The 22,488-nt window shown below is 35.4% G+C and overlaps 1 protein-coding gene across 4 annotated transcripts in view; it reads right to left on the reverse strand.

The window, feature by feature from the left end:
* Nucleotides 1–22,488, reverse strand: part of SPOCK3 (SPARC (osteonectin), cwcv and kazal like domains proteoglycan 3) — a 468,485-nt gene that overhangs the window by 126,368 nt on the left and 319,629 nt on the right. For all 4 annotated transcript variants that reach the window (XM_063107913.1, XM_063107912.1, XM_063107911.1 and 1 more), the window contains one exon: nt 11,885–11,999. In XM_063107913.1, coding sequence (XP_062963983.1) covers nt 11,885–11,999 — 115 coding nt within the window. The remainder of the gene's footprint in view (nt 1–11,884; nt 12,000–22,488) is intronic.

Here is a 22,488-nt window from a genome sequence, read left to right on the forward strand (position 1 = left end):
TGGTAGGAGAGTTCCCAGGTCCACTTGAACCTGCCGGAGAGCAGGCTGCAGGCGGGCACTAGACGCGGTTTATACCGGGGGGATACAAAGGTGAACAAGACCCGAGAAAGATCTACACAGTGCTACAAAGGCACCCAGAGAGACAGGTCGTCTGTGCCGAGCAGAAACCTGGTAGACTTCCTGGGCGAGGCGGTGCTGAGCAAGGTCTTGAAGGCCCAGCAGATAGACGAGGGGTGCAGAAGACACGCCCCAGCCCAGCACAGTGTGCACAGAGGGGGGAGACGTGCGGCCAGGGAGGCGGAGACTCGACAGAAACCACACACCCGGTGGGGTCGCCACTGCACGATCTAACAGCCTGGGCCAGAGCACACGGAACGGGGAGAAGTCCTGTACAGAAAGTGAAAGCTCAACAGAGATCACACACCCTGTGGTACGTGATCCACCAGCCCAGCAGAGTACAAGCTGACTAGAAAGGTGGATCCCCGGAGAAGCCCAAGACCCGAGGCAACCACACACACAAGACACTAGAGGCCAACTGAGCAGTCACGGCGGGAGCCATACCAAATTGGCAACCACAGCAACATCCCTAGTTAGTCATTAGTCTCAAACCGGTGGACTGTGAAACCCCCTGCCACAATGAATAAACACCAAAAAAAAGACACCAGAAATACAAAAAATCAAGAAAGTACACCACCAAAAGTTAATAAATCTCATACTCTAGATCCTATAGAACAAGAAGCCCTTGAAATAACTGACAAGGAATTTCGAGTGATAATTCTAAGGAAACTGAATGAGATACAAGAAAACTCAGCTAGACATCATGATGAAATGAGGAAAAGTATACAGGATCTGAAAGAGGAAATATACAAGGAAATCAATGTCCTGAAAAAAAATGTAGCAGAACTTGCTGAACTGAAGAAGTTATTCAGCGAAATAAAAAACACAACGGAGAGTTTAACCAGCAGGCTTGTCGAAGTTGAAGAGAGAACCTCTGAACTTGAAGATGGGCTGTTTGAAATAACACAAGCAGACAAAAAGAAAGAAAAAAGAATCAAGGACATGGAAGAAAATCTGAGAGAGATATCAGACAACCTCAAGCGCTCAAATATCCGAGTCATGGGTATTCCAGAAGGGGAGGAAAATGGAGATTCCATTGAAAACATATTCAACAAAATAGTGGCAGAAAACTTCCCAGGTATAGGAAAAATCACAGATCTTCAGATCCAGGAAGCTCAACGATCTCCAAACGTATTCAACCCAAAAAGGCCTTCTCCAAGACATGTCATAGTCAAATTGGCAAAACTCAGAGACAAAGAGAGAATCTTAAAAGCTGCAAGAGAGAAGCGTCAAATCACCTATAAGGGAGCCCCAATCAGGTTAACATCAGACTTTTCATCACAAACCCTAAAAGCTAGAAAGGAATGGGATGATATTTTCAAAATACTAAAAGACAAAGATTGCCAGCCAAGAATACTCTACCCTGCAAGGCTATCCTTCCGAAATGAGGGGCAAATAGTATATTTCTCAGACAAACAAAAACTGCGGGAGTTCACTACCACAAGACTACCCTTACAAGAAATCCTCAAGGGAGTACTGGGTTTGGTTCCTGAAAAATAACTACCACTGCCATAAAACCCCAAGAAAAATCTAAACCCGCTAGTACAATAAAAATGGCATTCATGAAGAGAAAACAAGCTAACAAAAACACTATCTACAACCTAAGGAACCAACAAACAAAGAAACCAAACAGTAAATCAGAAAGCAAGGAACAAAAGACACCTAAGACAACCAAACAACCAATAAAATGCTAGGAATAAATCAACACCTTTCAATAACAACTCTTAATGTTAAAGGCTTAAATTCCCCAATTAAAAGACACAGACTGGCTGACTGGATCAAAAAGCAGGACCCAACTATATGCTGCCTACAAGAGACCCAACTCACCCATAAAGATTCACACAGACTAAGAGTGAAAGGATGGAAAAAGATTTACCATGCAAACAGAAAAGAAAAACGAGCTGGAGTGGCTATTCTTATATCTCACAAAATAGACTTTAAACTAAAAACCATAAAAAGAGACAATGAGGGACACTACTTAATGATAAAAGGACTGATCCATCAAGAAGACATAACAATCATAAATATGTACGCACCCAATGTTGGAGCAGCCAGATTTATAAAACAAACTCTATTAGACGTAAAGAAGGAAATAGACACTAATACCATAATAGCAGGGGACCTGAACACTCCACTGTCAATATTAGACAGATCATCTAGGCAAAGAACCAGTAGAGAAACACAAGATCTAAACAAGACTCTAGACCAATTGGAATTGGCAGATATCTACAGAACATTCCACCCAACAACCTCAGAATATTCATTCTTCTCATCAGCACATGGATCATTCTCCAGGATAGATCACATATTAGGTCACAAATCAAGTCTCAATAAATTCAAAAAAATTGGAATTATCCCATGTATCTTCTCAGACCACAATGGATTAAAACTAGAAATTAATAACAAACAAAACTCTGGAAACTATACAAACACATGGAAATTAAACAGCATTCTACTTAATGACATATGGGTCCAAGAAGAAATCAAGCAGGAAATCAAAAAGTTTATTGAAACTAATGAAAACAATGATACATCATACCAAAACCTGTGGGATACTGCAAAAGCAGTATTGAGGGGAAAATTTATTGCATTAAATGCTCACTTCAGAAGAATGGAAAGATGGCAAGTGAACAACCTAACACTTCACCATAAAGAACTAGAAAAACAAGAACAATCCAATCCTAAAGTTAGCAGACGGAAAGAAATCATTAAGATCAGAGCAGAACTGAATGAAATTGAAAACCAAAAAACAATTCAAAAGATCAACGAATCAAAAAGTTGGTTTTTTGAAAAGATAAATAAAATTGACAAACCATTAGCACGGCTAACAAAAAAAAGAATAGAGAAGACTCAAATAACAAAAATTAGAAATGAAAAAGGCGATATTACAACTGATTCATCTGAAATACAAGGAATCATTCGAGACTACTATAAACAACTATACGCCAACAAATTTGAAAATCTGGAGGAAATGGATAAATTTCTGGACACACACAAGCTCCCAAAACTGAACCGTGAAGACGTAGAAAATTTGAACAGACCAATAACAATAAAGGAGATTGAAGCTGTTATCAGAAGGCTCCCAACAAAGAAAAGCCCAGGACCAGATGGATTCACAGCAGAATTTTACCAAACATTCAAACAGGAATTGACACCGATTCTTTACAAACTATTCCAAAAGATTGAAACGGACGCAAATCTCCCAAACTCATTCTATGAAGCAAACATCATCCTGATACCAAAACCAGGTAAAGATATAACCAAAAAAGAAAACTACAGGCCGATATCCTTGATGAATATAGATGCAAAAATCCTCACTAAAATACTAGCAAACAGAATACAGCAACACATACGAAAAATTATTCATCACGATCAAGTGGGATTCATCCCAGGGATGCAAGGTTGGTTCAACATACGCAAATCAATAAATGTGATACACCATATTAATAAACTCAAACACAAGGACCATATGATCATCTCTATAGATGCTGAAAAAGCATTTGATAAAGTTCAGCACTCATTCATGACAAAGACCCTCTATAAGTTAGGTATAGAGGGAAAGTATCTCAACATAATTAAAGCCATATATGCCAAACCCACTGCCAATATCATCCTGAATGGGGAAAAGCTGAAAGCTTTTCCTTTAAGAACAGGCACTAGACAAGGATGCCCACTCTCACCACTCCTATTCAACATAGTGTTGGAAGTACTAGCCAGAGCAATCAGAGAAGAGAAGGAAATAAAGGGCATCCAGATTGGAAAAGATGAAGTCAAACTGTCCCTGTTTGCAGATGACATGATCCTATATATCGAACAGCCTAAAACCTCTACAAAAAAACTCTTGGAATTGATAAATGATTTCAGCACAGTAGCAGGATACAAAATCAACACACAAAAATCAGTAGCATTTCTTTTCTCCAATAGTGAACATGCAGAAGGAGAAATCAAGAAAGCCTGCCCATTTACAATAGCCACCAAAAAAATAAAATACTTAGGAATTGAGTTAACCAAGGAGGTGAAAAATCTCTATAATGAGAACTACAAACCACTGCTGAGAGAAATTAGAGAGGATACAAGAAGATGGAAAGATATCCCATGCTCTTGGATTGGAAGAATCAACATAGTGAAAATGTCCATACTACCCAAAGTGATATACAAATTCAATGCAATCCCCATCAAAATTCCAAAGACATTTTTCTCAGAAATGGAAAAAACTATTCAGACATTTATATGGAACAATAAAAGACCACGGATAGCCAAAGCAATGCTCAGCAAAAAAAATAAAGCTGGAGGCATAACACTACCCGACTTTAAGCTATACTACAAAGCTATAATAACCAAAACAGTATGGTACTGGCATAAAAACAGACACACTGACCAATGGAATAGAATAGAGAATCCAGAAATCAACCCACACACTTACTGCCATCTGATCTTTGACAAAGGCACCAAGCCTATTCACTGGGGAAGGGACTGCCTCTTCAGCAAGTGGTGCTGGGATAACTGGATATCGATATGCAGGAGAATGAAACTAGATCCATACCTCTCACCGTATACTAAAATCAACTCAAAATGGATTAAGGATTTAAATATACACCCTGAGACAATAAAACTTCTTAAAGAAAACATAGGGGAAACACTTCAGGAAATAGGACTGGGCACAGACTTCATGAATACGACCCCAAAAGCACGGGCAACCAAAGGAAAAATAAACAAATGGGATTATATCAAACTAAAAAGCTTCTGCACAGCAAAAAAACAATTAAAAGAGTTAAAAGACAACCAACAGAGTGGGAGAAAATATTTGCAAAATATACATCTGACAAAGGATTAATATCCAGAATATATAAGGAACTCAAACAACTTTACAAGAAGAAAACAAGCAACCCAATTAAAAAATGGGCAAAAGAGCTAAGTAGGCATTTCTCTAAGGAAGATATCCAAATGGCCAACAGACATATGAAAAAATGCTCAACATCACTCAGCATCCGGGAAATGCAAATCAAAACCACATTGAGATACCATCTAACCCCAGTTAGGATGGCTAAAATCCAAAAGACTATGAACGATAAATGCTGGCAAGGCTGTGGAGAAAAAGGAACTCTCATACATTGTTGGTGGGACTGCAAAATGGTGCAGCCTCTATGGAAAATGGTATGGAGGTTCCTTAAACAATTGCAAATAGATCTACCATACGACCCAGCCATCCCACTGTTGGGAATATACCCAGAGGAATGGAAATCATCAAGTCGAAGGTATACCTGTTCCCCAATGTTCATCGCAGCACTCTTTACAATAGCCAAGAGTTGGAACCAGCCCAAATGCCCATCATCAGATGAGTGGATACGGAAAATGTGGTACATCTACACAATGGAATACTACTCAGCTATAAAAATGAATGAAATACTGCCATTTGCAACAACATGGATGGACCTTGAGAGAATTATATTAAGTGAAACAAGTCAGGCACAGAAAGAGAAATACCACATGTTCTCACTTATTGGAGGGAGCTAAAAATTAATATATAAATTCACACACACATACACACATACACACACAAACCGGGGGGGGGGAAGAAGATATAACAACCACAATTATTTGAAGTTGATACAACAAACAAACAGAAAGGACATGGTTGGGGGGGAGGGGGGGAGGGAGAAGGGAGGGAGGTTTTGGTGATGGGGAGCATTAATCAGCTACAATGTATATCGACAAAATAAAATTTAAAAAAAAAAAATAATAAAAAAATAATAAATAAATAAATAAATAAATAAAAATAAAATAAATTTCAGCAAAAAAAAAAAAAAACAAATTATTTAAAATCATTATTTAAACAATGAAATAATTGTTTCTTGATAGGGCTCTAAAGGTTTCAGAGCAAGAAAATGAGTAGAGGAAAAAATGACCATGTCAGATCACAAAAGAACTCATCCCCATATCTTGTCTTATTCTTGATAAAAACTGCCAGGCTTTCTAGTTTAGCATATGGAAAGAAAACTGAAGACTACAGATACATATTCATGGCTTACCATGTCTATTTAAAAACATTTCAATCAGTCTTACATGAGGTGTCTTTTGTTAAAAGAGCAGCTACCTTTTTGTTTATTTATGCTGTAGAATGATCTCTGACCCCACACCAAACTTTTGTGAGCACCAATGATCTCTAATATGAGAGGGACTCAACCCAAGTCCTTTTCTCTCTTGTGTCCAGTGTGGGTCCCAAGGAAGGATGAAACCAGGCACAGTGTCCTTGTACTTTGTTGCTGGATCCATTGTGCTTAGAAATGGGTGGTTGACATCAAGGCCCAAAGTTTGAAAAAACATGCATTTTAGTAACTGTTGAAAACAGCATATGAATCATTAAAAACTGCTTTCTTCTAACCTTCCTTGTAGTCCTATACTGCCAACATTATGTTTTAATACACACATATTCTTTTTTTTTTTTTTTTTTTTTGGTCTTTTTCGTGACCGGCACTCAGCCAGTGAGTGCACCGGCCGTTCCTATATAGGATCCGAACCCGCGGCCAATACACACATATTCTAATATAAACAAATTAGCAAAAAAGTACTAAAAAATTAAAGAAAATCTAAATAGATTAAATTCACAAAATTATCATTGCTAAAACAATGAAGAAGTGAAAGTACAGACACCTACAAATGCGTTCAAAGTTGTAGTTAAGACTATTATACCTTTCCCGAAGATCTTGAATGACACGGCAAAGGTTTTTTAATTACAAAATAATATGTACAACATAGGATAACACATTTAAAAGCTTATAAGCAGACGTTTTCTAGAGAAATCATAAAGTAACATAACTGTATCAAGAAACTAAAATGTAAAAGACTCACCAAAGAAAATAATCAATAATAACTTCCTGGATACACAATTCCACTGCAGAATTATTTCGAACTCTCAAGATACAGAAGATCTCCCCAAATTATAAATACTATTGAACATACAAAAAATATCAAAACTCTCCCACTTTTATGTAATCCAATATGATTTTTAAAAGCACAAAAAATAAAATTACAAATGAAAATTTTACAAAAAATGCTATAATTTATTAGAATTCAACAGTATTTTACAAGTATCATAAATTGAAATAAAATATGAATATAGTTTGAGGAAATATATCCATAGTCCTTATGATTTATATATTTTATATTTTACAGATGAAAGGACTGAGACTCATAAACTTAAATATATTGCCAAAGACCACACAGTCAACAATGCAGAACTGTGATTCTAAAACTCTATACTCTTAACCTATAAATTATGCTACCCCACAAGAAAACAACACACAAAACAGAAATAAATCCTATGAAATAGTTAAAACACACACACACACACACACACACACACACTCAAAATTAGGAGCAAGCGGGTTTAGGATGCAGGTTAATAAAGTCATCTGATCGAGCATCTATTTAGTCTAGAGAGTAAGCCGTAAAGTGAAATATAAGTTACATGATTCTCAGCCCCTGATAAAAGGAACCTTGGGTTGTACAGAAAAATGTGGGTGGGGATGTAATAGAAACTATGATAGAAACTATAATAGAAACTATGAACCACAGGCCCAGAAAACTAAGCTAGTCGTTTTTGTTAGCATTCTATAAATCATCCGATGACTAAACACAGAATTGTCTTTGAGGCATTCTTTTTCCTTGTCCATCATATCCAATTGGATTTTAAGCCTTGCTAATTTCATCTCAGCAATATTACTCAAATCCAATTTCTCTTCTTTCTACTATCCTTGCTGGGACCTGATTACCTTCTTTCTGAAATACTGAAATAGTTTTCTAAATGTGCCCCCACCCTCACCCCAAACAAGAAAAAAATAATAATCTCTGTAGCAAAGAACACAAGTAAACCTTAGGGAAATAGTTTTGGAAATGCTAACTTTCTGCTCAAGAACTTAAACTTGTAAAGCTTTCATCTCTAGCAGCGACCAATTTGCACCAATTTACCCTCCTTGGAATTACCCTGCATTCCTGCACAAATGGAATATATGCTTTCCTCGAATGTGCCCCATGCCTTGAAGGTTCTATTTTCTCTTTCTATTCTATCCTCTTTCATTCAGCTTTACTTCTTGAAATCTTTTACAGGTTATCTTTCTTCTCTATGGCTGTCTCCACTTAAATTCAACATTTCAAACTATCAAGGTGTGTCAGTGTATGTTTAGATGTCTGGTGGAGTGATGTTAAAAATACTGAAAGTGAGATTATTTAAAATTAATAAAATTTTAAGAGATTAGATATATAAAACCATATGTAATAGCTACATAAAACCCATAATCATAAAAAAAGTATTTTGGACATTGGAATACCAAAATTTCAAACAAAAAAAACGTCAATTAAAAGAATCATCTGAATGCAGCCAATCAAATGAATAGCCAAATGAAGCACTTTTGATATATTTTAGCTCTTACTGTCTACAGTGCTTATGTACAACTGCTGTGCAGACAACTTAAGATATGTCTAGGTTATATTCCTTTGAGTTTGGAAACTGCAAAATAAATGCTTTCTAAGGTCTTTACCTATGCTCTTGATCTTTGGTTCTGCAAGTCCCTTCTAGGGATCACATCCTATATGTATATGTAAAATCTGTGTAAATGGTCTATTCATAGTCCATGCTCACAACTATGAATCTAATGTTTTCCTAGCCATATAAAAAAAAATTAGGGGCCTTTAAAAATCAGCTGACATATCAAAATTCTTTGAATGAAGTTGGTCTACATCCCAAATGGTACTTCTTTATTTGTGATCGAATAATAAATTAAAAAGAACAAAAGGGGAAAAAAAGAGGAAGAAATCCATTAAAGTAACATAGAACTAGCCTTGGTAATCTTGAATTTATGAGGTAGAAAAGTAGAAAACTGTATAGTTAACTTACTGATTGAAGAGGGGTATGCTTGTCTACCTATCTAAAGTCAGAATCCTGGTTTTTTTTTAATATAAATTTTCTGTTTTTCTTAATTTGGGATACTTGAATGTATATGCTTGGATCAATTAATTTATGCACATTAGTTACTGATACATTAGGGGTATAAAGAACTTAATTTTTTAATTTTATAAAGGAGATATATTTTTATTAGTTTTAATGTATTTTAAGTAGATTTAAAAGGTTCATTCAAGTCTTAACATAGTGAAAACACACTATAATGTCAATTTGACCTCAACTGCAGGAAATCAGAAAGATGTAAGAAGTATTCTATTGTCGGTATCTCCTTTCTTACTTTTTCTAGAACAGAGATGATGTTAAATGGAATTTCCCGTACTGTGCAGTCCACCTCAGGCAGACTTCTAATGTACATGACAGCTGAAGAATTAGAAATGATACTGAACTCAGTTTTACATTTCCCATGTCTCTTGGCCTTTGACACTATGTAGAAATGACATTCAAAATTTTCTGTACTGCTTTTCCAAAGCAGCTAGCCAAATCCTGTACTTGTTTTGCCCTGATAATCTGTCAGAACAGGATTAGTTTAAGTTCTTCTTGCCTCTGTTTCTACATACAATTGAACACAAATGATCTTTATTCCTTGATGATAAGACTTTAAGGAAAGTTTCCTTCTTGACATATTAAAGAGAAAAAATGTACAGAAAATTTGATAACATGAAACACAATTATTGTTTTATTCACAAGGAATCTTAGCTGCATTACCTTCCATATTTAATGCATATTGAGTTCCTTTTGCAATTTGTGGGAGATTATGATAAATTGATACTACTTCCAACATATCTTCTCATTCAAAAGTAAGTCTAAAAGCAGGAACTCTTACTGAAAGAAAATCTTGTGGAAAAGCTGTGATGTGTTGGAGATATACACTTATTATAACTGTTTCTCAAAAGTTGTTCTTAATAGCCCTCGAATTAAAAGAATGAGACCTGGGTATGGCACATGGTAGGATTTATTTCATACCTGAAGTGATTTCCAAAGGTAAATGTAGTCAATTGTGTCTTCAATTTAACTGGGAGTGAGGGTGAGGAAGGCATAAACATCAAAGCATCTCAGTTAAAAGAAAACTACAATTAGTTCTGATCTGGAGGTTGATTAATATATTCAAGGTGGTACTGAAAGTCCTTATTCGGGCTGTGTTGGAATGTGAGCAATAGTGGATTGTGGAGACTGGGCTGGGTGGTGGATACAGAAGGAACCAGGCTCTGAAACTGACCCTAGACTGGTTTGAGGTAACAAAGGTGAGGCTTAAAGTCCAGGCTCCTGGAAGGCAGCTTCTCACATTTCTTCTACGAGTTGGTGTCATTCTGCACATGATCTACTGTGGATCCTATTGAGCAGAAACTTACCACTAATTTTGAAATCAATTAACTTACTTTTTAATAATAAAACTGAGAAGTTGCTTTACTAAAGGCAATGCTATATCATATTTTTTATTTTACATTTTTATCTTAAATAATACTTGAGTAAAGACCAGTATAAGTGGCATAACTGGTGTTCAGAAGTTATAACTGTAATAAAATATTCATTGTGGAATTGTAACATGAACTAACATGTTCAAGAAAATCCATAGTTTATATTAAATAAATTTTATATTACCTAAATATTTTTTTCCTATCTGCATATTTATTATTCACATTTTTCAGGGGAAAAAAAGGAAAAATCAATTCTCCCCATTATTAAGGGCAGCGGATAATAATTCCTAAATTACAAGAGTTGGAGAATCATAAAATATATGATAAATATTAATTATAATGTTCTGTAAAATAGTTTTTGACTTAAATGAACATCTATTTCCTATACTTTCTTCAATATCTAAAGCTACGGAGGACTAAGACTAGCAGCCATGGAGACTTTTTAACAGGCATTGAAGAACATATCAAATATAAAAATAATACAAAGTGAATGACAATAAATAATCTAAGAAAAGTAAAGTTATATACAGTTATGAGTCACTTAAAGACAAGGATACAGTCTGAGAAATGTGTCATCAGCAATTCTGCCAGTGTGTGAACCTCACAGAGTGTGCTTACATAAACCTATATGGTATAGCCTGCTACGCACTCAGGCTATATGCTATAACCTATTGTTCCTTTGTAGGTAATGCATTGCACGATGACATTTTGAGGGCGACAACGTCATTAGGCAGTAGGAATTTTTCAGCTTCTTTATAATCTTGTGGGACCTCTGTCTTATACACAGTCTTTTGTTGACCTAAACATCATTATGTGGCACATGACTGTACCATAATACATATTGGGTTAAATGTATTCCATTATTTTATTAGATATCACGCAAATAAAAATAAAGATTTAAGGACATTATCTAATCAAAAGAAAGTTTAATTTATGAAATTATTCTACAGGAAATCACACACACACACAATACATGGGGCAGACGTCTTTATTTGAAACAGTAATAACTGAGCAGTTTCACATCTGAACAAACTATTTTATCACTTACTACTTTATCACTAATCAGTTTCTTGCTCCAAAAGAATTGATGAGTCTAAAACACACATTTTAGACATAATGGTTTATCAAAGGCATTGCTTTAGATTTCTTATACGTGGTGAGCAAATAGGGGGAAAAAAGCATCTAGCTATGACTAAAATAAATAAAAATCTATAGAAAATCATTACTGGCTATAATAACTCAGACTAAAGGGAAAAAAAACTTCACTGAAAATAAAATTACTGTTAAATATATGTATAAAGGCAAAATTCATTGTGTATTTAACGGCAACATTTATTGCAAAGCATTTTAATAGAGTGGAACGAATGTAAAACTATAAATTTTCATCACTTACCTCTCTTAACATTTCTGCTTGTACTTGTGGACTTATTTGAAGAACACGGGCAACGTCCTTCACATTTCACTGAGATCTGTTTTCCTAAAACACATGCCTGATATTCTAGTTTGCACTGTATAAAAAAAGAAAAAAAATACTAATTCAGATATATTTAGTAATACCAGTAGAAAGTCAAGAATATTTAGAAAGATAAATTGTTTTGCATACAACCTGAAGCTCTTTTCACTAGATAATATATCTTCCTTACTAAGGTGCAATTTTACACTGTTGGGCATTACTGCTTCCTAGAGGAGGCAGGAAAGCAGTTGCCTTGGGTAACATTTTGGTGAGTAGTCACTGGCAAGTATAATAGTCTTAAAAGTTGTTCCTAGTTTGTCAGCTCTGTTATATGAACTGAGTATAGAATTTTAGAATCAAATGTACAGAGGGATGACATAGAGTTTGACAGTTCATCTTTTAAGCTCCCCTTTATATGTATTCTTATCTTACTTACTGGACTCTAAGTTTAAGTACAGAGACTATATCCATTAGTTTTTAGCCAGTGACTTGTACATCATCAAATGGTCTGTCTAACATCACACTAAGAAAGCAATTGTAAGATAAATATTTCTGAATTGATGTGTTTATGAAATACTTATCCCAAACACAGGCACACACACAGATACACATACATACATATCTATAAAATAAATAAATAAAATATTTATTTATAACTTTTATATTAGCATATATTTATAATATACTGTATATATATACATTTTGTACATATTTCTGGTATGATGATCTTTTCAGTGTCTCTCTAATCCTCCCATGCAAATTGTTTTTAAACTGGGCTGCCCTTGGGTCTTACTTTTGGACAAACATGCCATCAGATTATGATATTGTTACATAAGACTATTTCTACAAGGCCAGAGATTATTTTACTTGTTTTACTAAAAAGACAAGAGTATAGTATTCCTGTCTTCAGTGCTTGTACGACCACAGGATTAGAAGTGATTAAAAGAGTAACAATAGTACACGTGTGATTCTATTACACGTGTTATGGAAAAAAATAAATGAATGGTACAGAACAAAGATAGTCACACCTGAATTCAAATCTTATGAGTACAATTTCCTAAATGTGATCTTTAGCATTAGTTTCTCAAGTGTTCTCAGCCTCAATTTTTTTTGTATAATAATTGGCACAATAACCCCTAATCTCCAGTGTTTTAAGAATCAAACAGCCAGTTTTTTCCCCGTGCAGTATCTGTCATCAACTAGGCTGCCAGTAAATATAATAAAAGGTGAATAGAATTAAAATAAAACAATCAAAATTACTATGGCACATGAGTTTTTTGTTTATTTTTTAATTTAGTTTTGGTTTGGTTTGGCTTGATTTTCTTTGTAAACATTGCTCTTTGCAGAATTTGAAGCCTGAGTATCTTTCATTCGTTCGTAAGATAATATTTTATAGTTGCACATTTGACATGATTAAACAAATTATAAACCTACTCCATCTTTTAAGAGGCAATAATTATCCTCCTACTCCAAAAGAAATAGATCTTGCTAATTCTGAAGTAATATGATTTCTTTAGTGGCTACTTCCATAATTTACTCAGAGCAAATTATTTTAAAATTAAATAGGTAGACTTTCTGACTCCAATCGACAAATGCGTCAGTGACTAATTTAATTCAGCTTCAGCTGATAGCGAGAAGCACTGAATGCACCCGGTGACTAATTAGATTACTCACATCTCTGTATTTTATTTTTCCTTGTCAAATAACTCTTTAATGGACAGGCAAAATTCTTAACATGCTCTGCAACAAATTATTAAAAATTATTAAGAGTTTTGAACACGTTTTGTAGCAGCATAGCAGCTTTTTTGGAGGAACAAACTCTTTCAAAGGTATCATTATTTTTCATTACTCAATGTTTCAATAATTGAATAAATGATTATGTGATGAAAAACCACAATGAATTTTAAATGTAATTTAAAATGTCCAACATCTAATCAAAAGTAGAAGTAAATAGGCAGTATGAGTGCTCTAATGAAAGCTGAATGAGTTACATGAAACTTTGAGACTTCGAATTTAATATCCTTTATTGTAACTTCTGTTAACTTAATATTCAGAGCACTGGACTTGGTATATCAAAATTTTGACTCATAACATAATTTAAGAAAAGTTTAAGAGCAATTGTAAGTGGTATATGAAGAGACAAAGCCAGAAGTCAATATTAATTATAGCTAATATTGGATTTTACCATTTGAAAATACGTTAACTCTCTTCAAACACACGTTATGCCACACTGATTTACATTTCAATCGTGGTTTATTTTAGCAGTGATTTTTTTTTTTTTTATGAAGAAAACATGAATGTCTGAATAATACTTGAATGAACAACAAAAGTAAAAGAGCTGATAGTTTATTAAACAGGAGAATCACATATTTTCTGTTCAAAAGTTGATGATTCATATTGCTAGGCACTAAGAAAATAATTTATAATAGAAGAACATAATCTTTATGAAAGTCTGATTAAATTTTTATGAAAAATGTTTCACTTAGCTAACTTTCTTTGGCATAATAACAATTTAAAAAGATTCAAAGATGTCTTTAAGATTTGCATGATATGAAATTATAGATTTGAAAAAATTAATTTACAAATGAAAGAATTTTTCTTTCAGAATGATTCTACTAAAGACCATTTTTCTCTATGCATTTCTATAAAAAGCAACAGAATCAGAAGTATAGCAAACACACCCCATGTGTATAATAATAAGACTTTAGCTTCCTTGTAGTCAGAAAACCACTTAGTTTTATTTACATAGATTGATTTTGAAAAATATCTTCATAAAGAATTTTACTAAAGAAAATTTATCATTAAAAATGCTACTTTTAAATAATTTTTAGCTGTACCCACTGACTACATTTCTAATTAATAATATTCAATTTACCTGATTATCACAAAGCTGAAATATTTATAAAGGTATAAGTGAACTAAAATATCACATAAAGGGCATGCTCATTAGTCTATAATTATCAAAAAATGCAAATAATGTAGAGAAAGACATGATTAATGCATTCCTGATTATCTAAGACCCTGAGCATTGAAAACATTTAAGTTATGAGTTACTGTGAAAAGTAAAACTGCAGAATGATTTTGACACTAGTGGTAGCAAGTTATTTTGAAGTCATTTGTTTAATAACAGAATCAAAAGAGAAAATATAATCTTACTTTAGGAGAGATCTGTAGCATGCAAAAAGACTCCAGCCATCAGGGTCAGTAAACACTGGGACAGGCCATTGTTACCAGTTTTCAAAGATGGTGCAATCGTCATGGCCCTGGGGGATGGCTTGTACCAGAGGTTCTCAGCTGGAGATAATTCCTGTTCCCCCACCCAGCCACATCTGGAGACATTTTTTGGTTATTACAACTAGGGGCAGGAGACGGAATGGTTAATGCTGGCATCTGTTAGTTAAAGGACAGAAATTCTGCTAAACATCTTACAATGCATAGGACAACCACCCCTGCCACAACAAAGAATTATCTGGCCCCAAATATCAATAGTGCCTGGATTTGAGAAGCTCTGATTAGGCACTGGTCTACTGAAAGACAATGAAAGGATTAATTAAACTCTCAAGATCCCTTCCATATTTCCCTTAGGACATTTTTCTTGGGCATTACCTAAAACAATCCATATAAAATTAAAACAACGTTCAAACACAGCTACAAGTACTTTAATTATCCAGAGAAAACAGAAAATAGAAATCAGCTAAAACAACAAAATACACTGTTGACAAGTGCCTACTTCCACTGAGGGACCACTACATATCAAACACTGTCTTTTGATCATTAAAATATGCTAGGTAATTTTTTTACAATCAATCTTACAAGTGAAATTTAGATAGCTTATACAACTTTTCCGGAATCTATGGCTGAAATGGGATTCAAGCACTATTTTATAGGGCTTCTAATGTAGAACAACTGTCTAATTAGCACTAGGTAAGAAATAGCAATGATGTTCTTTTTCTTACTGTAGCAATAAAAATTTTATTCAAGTAAATAAACAAATCAGGAAATACAGAATATCATGATTCAATTTTTTTAAAATTATCTGTTTTACTCTATCTCGGACTGACTGATATATCTCTTTCAATTTTCTAGACAACAAATATCACAGACACAGTCTGAACGCTCATGAATAGAGTTCTTCATACTCAGCTGTAACTACTCTTTCCCACTGAGTTCTTCTGATCCCCATGCTGGTGTTTCCCATTCAAAGACAACCAGAAGAGGAAACAAAGACTTGATTCAGTCATTCAATCAGTATATACTGTTTACACAGAATTATCATAATTGTAGTGTACATACGTTAGCAGGGAGTAAACATAACCACGACAACATTAAAAACCCTTAGCCCTGTAGTGAACACTAATCCACTGTTTTCTCCGTGTAACACTCTACCTTTCATCAAAGAATAACACCCGGTTTATTTGGGGGAACATTTTCTTTTCTCTTCAGAAACTTTATTTGGGGGATTTTTTTTGTTAACATTATAAAATGTCATGACATATCGTACCTCCCTCACCACAGGGAAAAAGTCATGCGACATGAGGCAGGTCAGAGTCATTTTCCTGCATTCTTAATTCAATTTGAGGGAAGAGAGGCAGGCCCTTTACAGGGATAACACTAGAGATGTGAGCACAGATGTAACTACGCAAAATCAAAATGAGAAAAGGAACAGCTGAGTGCTTAGAATATTAAAATCTGTAATTCCTTCAAGCAAGCAGTTGCTAAGACTCACTGATCTATGAGTTCATTTCTCCCTTATACATTATACCTCAAACATCAGGCATTCAAGTCAGCATCTGAAAACTGGTTATCGTAAAGCACTAGGTGAATTTAAGCTAAATAATCCGAGATGAGGGTGAAGGGAGTAAGAAGACTACAGTCCAGGTTAATAAATTTATGCTCCTTGTCATGTAGTGTCATGAACCAGTTAAGATATTGCTCCAACTGGTAACCAAGGACAACTGTCAGGAGAAAATGAAGCAACAAGGACCTAACCCTTACCTTACTGAACACCTTCTCTTAGATGTCATATATCCTCTGGACAAGTGTATCTCCAATTTCCAAACAAGAATTATTATTGCATATATTTTATTTTTCTTCCAAAATGAAACACACCTCAGAATACCCAGCAGAAACTTCTCATTTGGCACAGAGCTTACAGTGTCTTGTAGTACAATATCAGAAAATGCCATGGAGAAAATAATTTGATCCATGGGCTATGGACTCAGAACTGGGTACAGTATTGATATTTGTATGATGTCCCTTTAAAGAGTATCTGACCCACGCACATGTTCACAGAGGTGCATAGGATTGCTATATCACATTTGTGCTTTAAATTCAATTTAATCCAAAGTAGTCCTAGAATGCCAGGATTATATATTCCCTTACCTCAGATGAAATTGTGGGTATAAATATCTTAAAAAATACTTATTGTTTTTCATATTACTGTATTACTAAGGTGAGTTATAAGATTATTTATTGTCAAACCCCTTTTATTTCATGATTTGTGGGCCTAATGCAGCATGTGAGCTTGAACTTTTCTCCTTGTGAGGCCATTACTTAAACAAACATCTTGGACTTCAAATTCTGGCAATCCATTTTTTAAAAATTAAAGATCAAAAGGTCTGTATGCTTATTTTATAATCATTTTTTTCTTATTTATTAAATTTTGTCATTAAATGGAAATTCTTGTTTAAATTATTCCAGTCCAGTGTTGCATTCAATTAAAACTAATAGCTTCAGTTAAAATAAAACCTATAAAATAAGTTGTTTAAACATAATACATACATAAAATTAATGAAATCATTCTAACTTACTACTAATTTATGTCCTTATTATTTACATTAGTATATAATATGGGTTTTGACAGATAATAACTCGTAGAATTTTCTAGAAAGTTAAAAGTGGTTAAAAATAATAAAAAATGGAATGAGACTAGAAAGTCATGTAGCCAAGTCTTCTAAAAATAAGGATGACATTTCAGAAGAAATTATTTTTACAGATATAAATGGGACTGAATTTTTTTAAAGAACGGGAGTAAGCAACAAGGGATGCATTTTAAAAGAAAATACAAGGAGATGAAAGATTCAGGACAGAAGGCTAAATTTAGCTAACAAGAGAAAAGACTCTGAAGACCTCAAAGTAATAGATGACTTCCACAATTATACAAACATAAAAATACTAAATTGTGATAGCTTGTGCATACATTTCAATGTCTATGAGCTCATTTACTTAAATTTTTATTTTTATATTAATGTTTTATAAACATAAAGCATGAGGAAATTCCTTTATTATGCCTAATAAATACTAAGAGCTTATTGTAAAACATGTATTATTCTTGTAGCTGAGATACATAATCAATGGTCAATGGCCCCACACCACTTTCTGCACTGGTAGCAACAGTACACTTTGGGATGTGTTAAAAGAGATTTGACACAGTGATATAAATGCAAAAACTTAGTTTTTCCACTGTGTAAAGTTTTGCCTTGAGTAAATCTGAGCTATTAACCTGAGAAGCCAATACCTCCTGAGCCTTAAAGTACCCTCTGTGGACTCACTTTAGGAAAACATGTGCATCTAACACTACTGTCCATAATACACATTTGGGGAGGAGGAATCATGGCAATGTTTGCTATAGTGAAGAGGAAGGACCTATTGATTGGAGAGGTTAAACATAATTTTAAGAGCAAGTTTCTACAGTAAAAGTGAGTTAAAAAGAAAAAAAAAACAATGAGGGTAAATTAAAACAGAGATGGCAGGAGCAAACTAGCTAATCATTCAGTGGTTAATAATTCATATACAATATTTAATATTAATTAATTTAATATTAATTAATGTATTATATAACCGTGTATATAAACATATCCACACAAGAATACATTGGAACCATTTCTATATGTACCCTTGCATATATATTTTTAAAATGAAAACAAAAAAATACTCAGTATGAGTTCATACTGATCCCTCCAATATCGGTTATCCAGTAGAGCACCATGCACGGTGGACACTAGTCCCAGGGGAGGACTCTAGACACCTCTTCCCATTGCATCTTGGTATTGGAGCTGCCAGGGGCAACACATCACAGCAATGAATGGAACAATGTTTCACTTACAAAGAAAAGAGACTGGGCAAGGTCAGCTTCAATAGTGATTGTGGATCCCTCATGGCTAATGAGTCCCCTCCAGTAGCTGACACAGAGCAATTGGCTTGCACCCCTCTAGTGCTGCAGTAGAAAGACCCCAACCCCTTCTCCATGGAGACTGAAATTCTGAAAGCTGGGGCACGTCTGAGGACCACTGAGGTGCACACTTAAGCAGAACAAAAGAACAATCATTGAGAATGGAACAAGAAAAGATATTCCCACACAAGTTGCTAAGCCCAGCAGACAGTGTGGGCTCTTTATCTCTCGGTAAGGTAGTGTTCCAGGCTCACGGACCATTCTTACAGGTCAAAAGATTGTATTCACAAGACTGTCTTTTCCAACACCAATCCAGTGTCTCGGAAGTATTTCCAACTTCTCCTCTTCCATGCTCATAAGTACTTTCTCCAACAATGAGAAACCTAAATTTACCTACATGTTCAATCTATCTTCTTTGTTGCACCACAGAAGCAGTCTCACAATCTTGCTGGCTACCTTCGCAGTCTAGAAATTCTAGGTGCATTCCCCACAAAGCACCCCATGTCCTTAGACATAGGTGGGCACATCACTAGGATTTTATTACACGGCTCAACCTCTCCTGCTTCACCATCCTGCACTGGGTCTCTGTGACTTATATGTGGAGCCAAAGCGGGCAGGAGAGGAGGCTAACTTTTTATTTATTTAGTTAGTTAGTTTTCCTGTAGCTCCGTCAATTACTAAGAAAGGAGTTATGAAATTTCACAACACGTTGGTGAGATTTGACAATTTCTTCTTGTAGAAATTGCTTTTTATATCATGAGACTGTTTTATTATATAATACATGATTAGTATCATTGTATCAGGTTTTCCAGGTGAATGTATTAATAATCAGTGTGCAGTAATCCTCTTCATCTTCTATGGCTTTTATGTGAAAATCTAGTTTGTCTGATATAAGTGGAGCTACCTTACTATTCTGGAGTATTGGGAGACAAGTGCCCACAGATCTCTCATATGTCTGTACATCGTGGGAGCAGAGGCACTAACAGCATTTTGTTCTGTATGATCTATTCAATTTTGCTTATCTAGGAAATACTTCAGCAAGATGGAGATTTTGTCTCCTTCTGGAGGAGAGGGAATGTTTGTTTTCTGTCTTGTAAAAACAAAGATGTCTCTCCATGAGCAAAGTTTGGGCAGACTTGTTTGCAGCCCTTTAAAAAACATTGGGATTCCTTTGTGGTGACATAAACCCAGTGTGTGCAGAACATCCAACTGTGCCACTCTGCATCGCCCCTGGAGGACTTGTGAGGAACGGTGAACCGATGTGAACAAAAATTATACTGCTTGTGTCCTTCGTAAAAAATTCCTTTGTCTCTGACCCAGGTGTTTCATGTCTTTTGAATTGGTAAACTGAATAAAGAAGACTGCTCTCACCAATGTGGATGGGCATCACCCGATTTGTGAGGGTCTGGATAGATCCACTAAAGTGCAAGAAGGGCCAGTTTTCTCTCTCTCTGCTTGAGCTGAGACATACATCTCCTGCCCTGGGGACACTGACGCTCTTGGTTCTTGAGCTTTCAGACTCAAGCAGACTTATATCATCACCTTCCCTTTCCCCACAATTCTCAAACCTTAGGCCTTGAACTGAATTACACAATCAGCTTTCCTGGTTCTCCAGCTTACTGACAGCAGATCATGGGATTCCTCAGCCTCCATAACCATGTGGGCCAATTCTCATAATAAATCTCCATACGTACATATGTGTTTGTGCATGTGTGTGTGTGTGGGGGGGGGTTTATACATATATAACAAGAGTACTTCAGAAAACTTGTGGAAAAATAGAATTGAAAGATACTATGAATCTTTTGTCTGTTTCTTTGGAGAGCCCTGACTCATACACTTGGTACATCCAAATCTTTCCTTATACAGATGATGTTCTGTCAGTTGGCAACAGAAGCATCAGTCTTAATGACTCTGGCTGCAGCATTGGTTAAAAACTTTGCCAGCAGAGATGGCTGATTAACTCCAATACATTGAGGGACTGGCTCACTATGTAAAGTTTCTTAGGACTATCTGGGTGGATTCACAATCTCTGGGTGGATTCGCTCAATCTCTCTAGCAGTGAAGAAAAAGTGCTATCTCTTTGATCACCATTATCAAAAATAGGCTTAGCTCCTTATTAATCTCTTCGGGTGTTGAAGAGAATATGTTCCCTACTTGGACATTTCACTTGGTCTTTTATATCAGCTAAACCAACAGGATGATTTGGAAGCCATCCAAAAGCTGTGTCACATTCTCTACTTTTGGGGCACCATAAACTTAATGAAACCTTTGAGCTGCTACAAGTCTCTGTTGACACTTTTTCAGGTAATGCTGTTGCTATTACAGATTTATCAGCTGATTCTGGCCACATCATTGTGTTCCCTGAAATTAACCTGTTCCGTGTATTTGACTTTTTGGACTATTTGCAATCTGAAAATAGTGCATCTTTTATCACCAAATCTACTCAATAACAGGCTGACCAGCAAAGTATTTAATGGCCTTTCCATGCTCCCTACCATACACAAGTATCTGATATTGTTAAGCATTGGGGTAATCTTTTAAAATATATATTCAAAAAGATTTCTGACTCTACCTCCCTTGCCTACACATGGTTCACATCACACCATTGTTTCATAAATTGTAAGGCAATTTGGTCACTAAATTTTGCTGAACTCAGAAAGGGAGAACATCCTTTCAGCTGGTTCCTGGAAAATGTATGTATATTTTAAGCATTCAGGATTTTTCTTTACTTTCTCCAGCTATAGCCACAGGCTGGCCTGGTTACTGGACACTCCAGGTAGCAGCCTGTCCAAAGGGAGCCTTAGGCACTCAAACTCAATTCTGCAGCACACTGCTTACTTAAGCCCCTGATAGTAGTCCGTGCAGGCCAAAGTTGAGGGCATAATGGGTATCTCAAACTTTCACAAAAATGCCCTTGTCCCTCCTTTATTAATGAAATGTTTGGATATGGAATTTAAGAGTTGCTGGGAAGAAATTGGAATGTTTAGTTATTGTAATAAAACCTACTATTTTTGTGGTGATAGAGGCAGGACAACATCCTGGTTCCTGGGGAGGGATTGGACAGGATAACCTCAAGCTATCAAACTACCCTTGAACTGTCATTCCACACACAAGGAGTAGAGTCAACTTTTCTAACTGAATTGGGGAACCTAATGTCTGACATCAGGTGCAAGTCTACAGTTGCACTGTCAACCTGTACCCCCTGAACAACGTAGGTCCTACCTGAAGGGTCACACCAGTTTTAATAATATTTTCTCTCCAGGGCACCATGTGCACTACTAGCACTGCACTTTTTGAAAGGAAACCAGGCATTAATTTGCCTCCGTAATGAAAACATGGTGACTTATCCTGCAGGGGTGATCTAAGAGACTTT

Source organism: Cynocephalus volans, chromosome 9, assembly GCF_027409185.1.
Source record: "Cynocephalus volans isolate mCynVol1 chromosome 9, mCynVol1.pri, whole genome shotgun sequence".
NCBI classification, from domain to species: domain Eukaryota; kingdom Metazoa; phylum Chordata; class Mammalia; order Dermoptera; family Cynocephalidae; genus Cynocephalus; species Cynocephalus volans.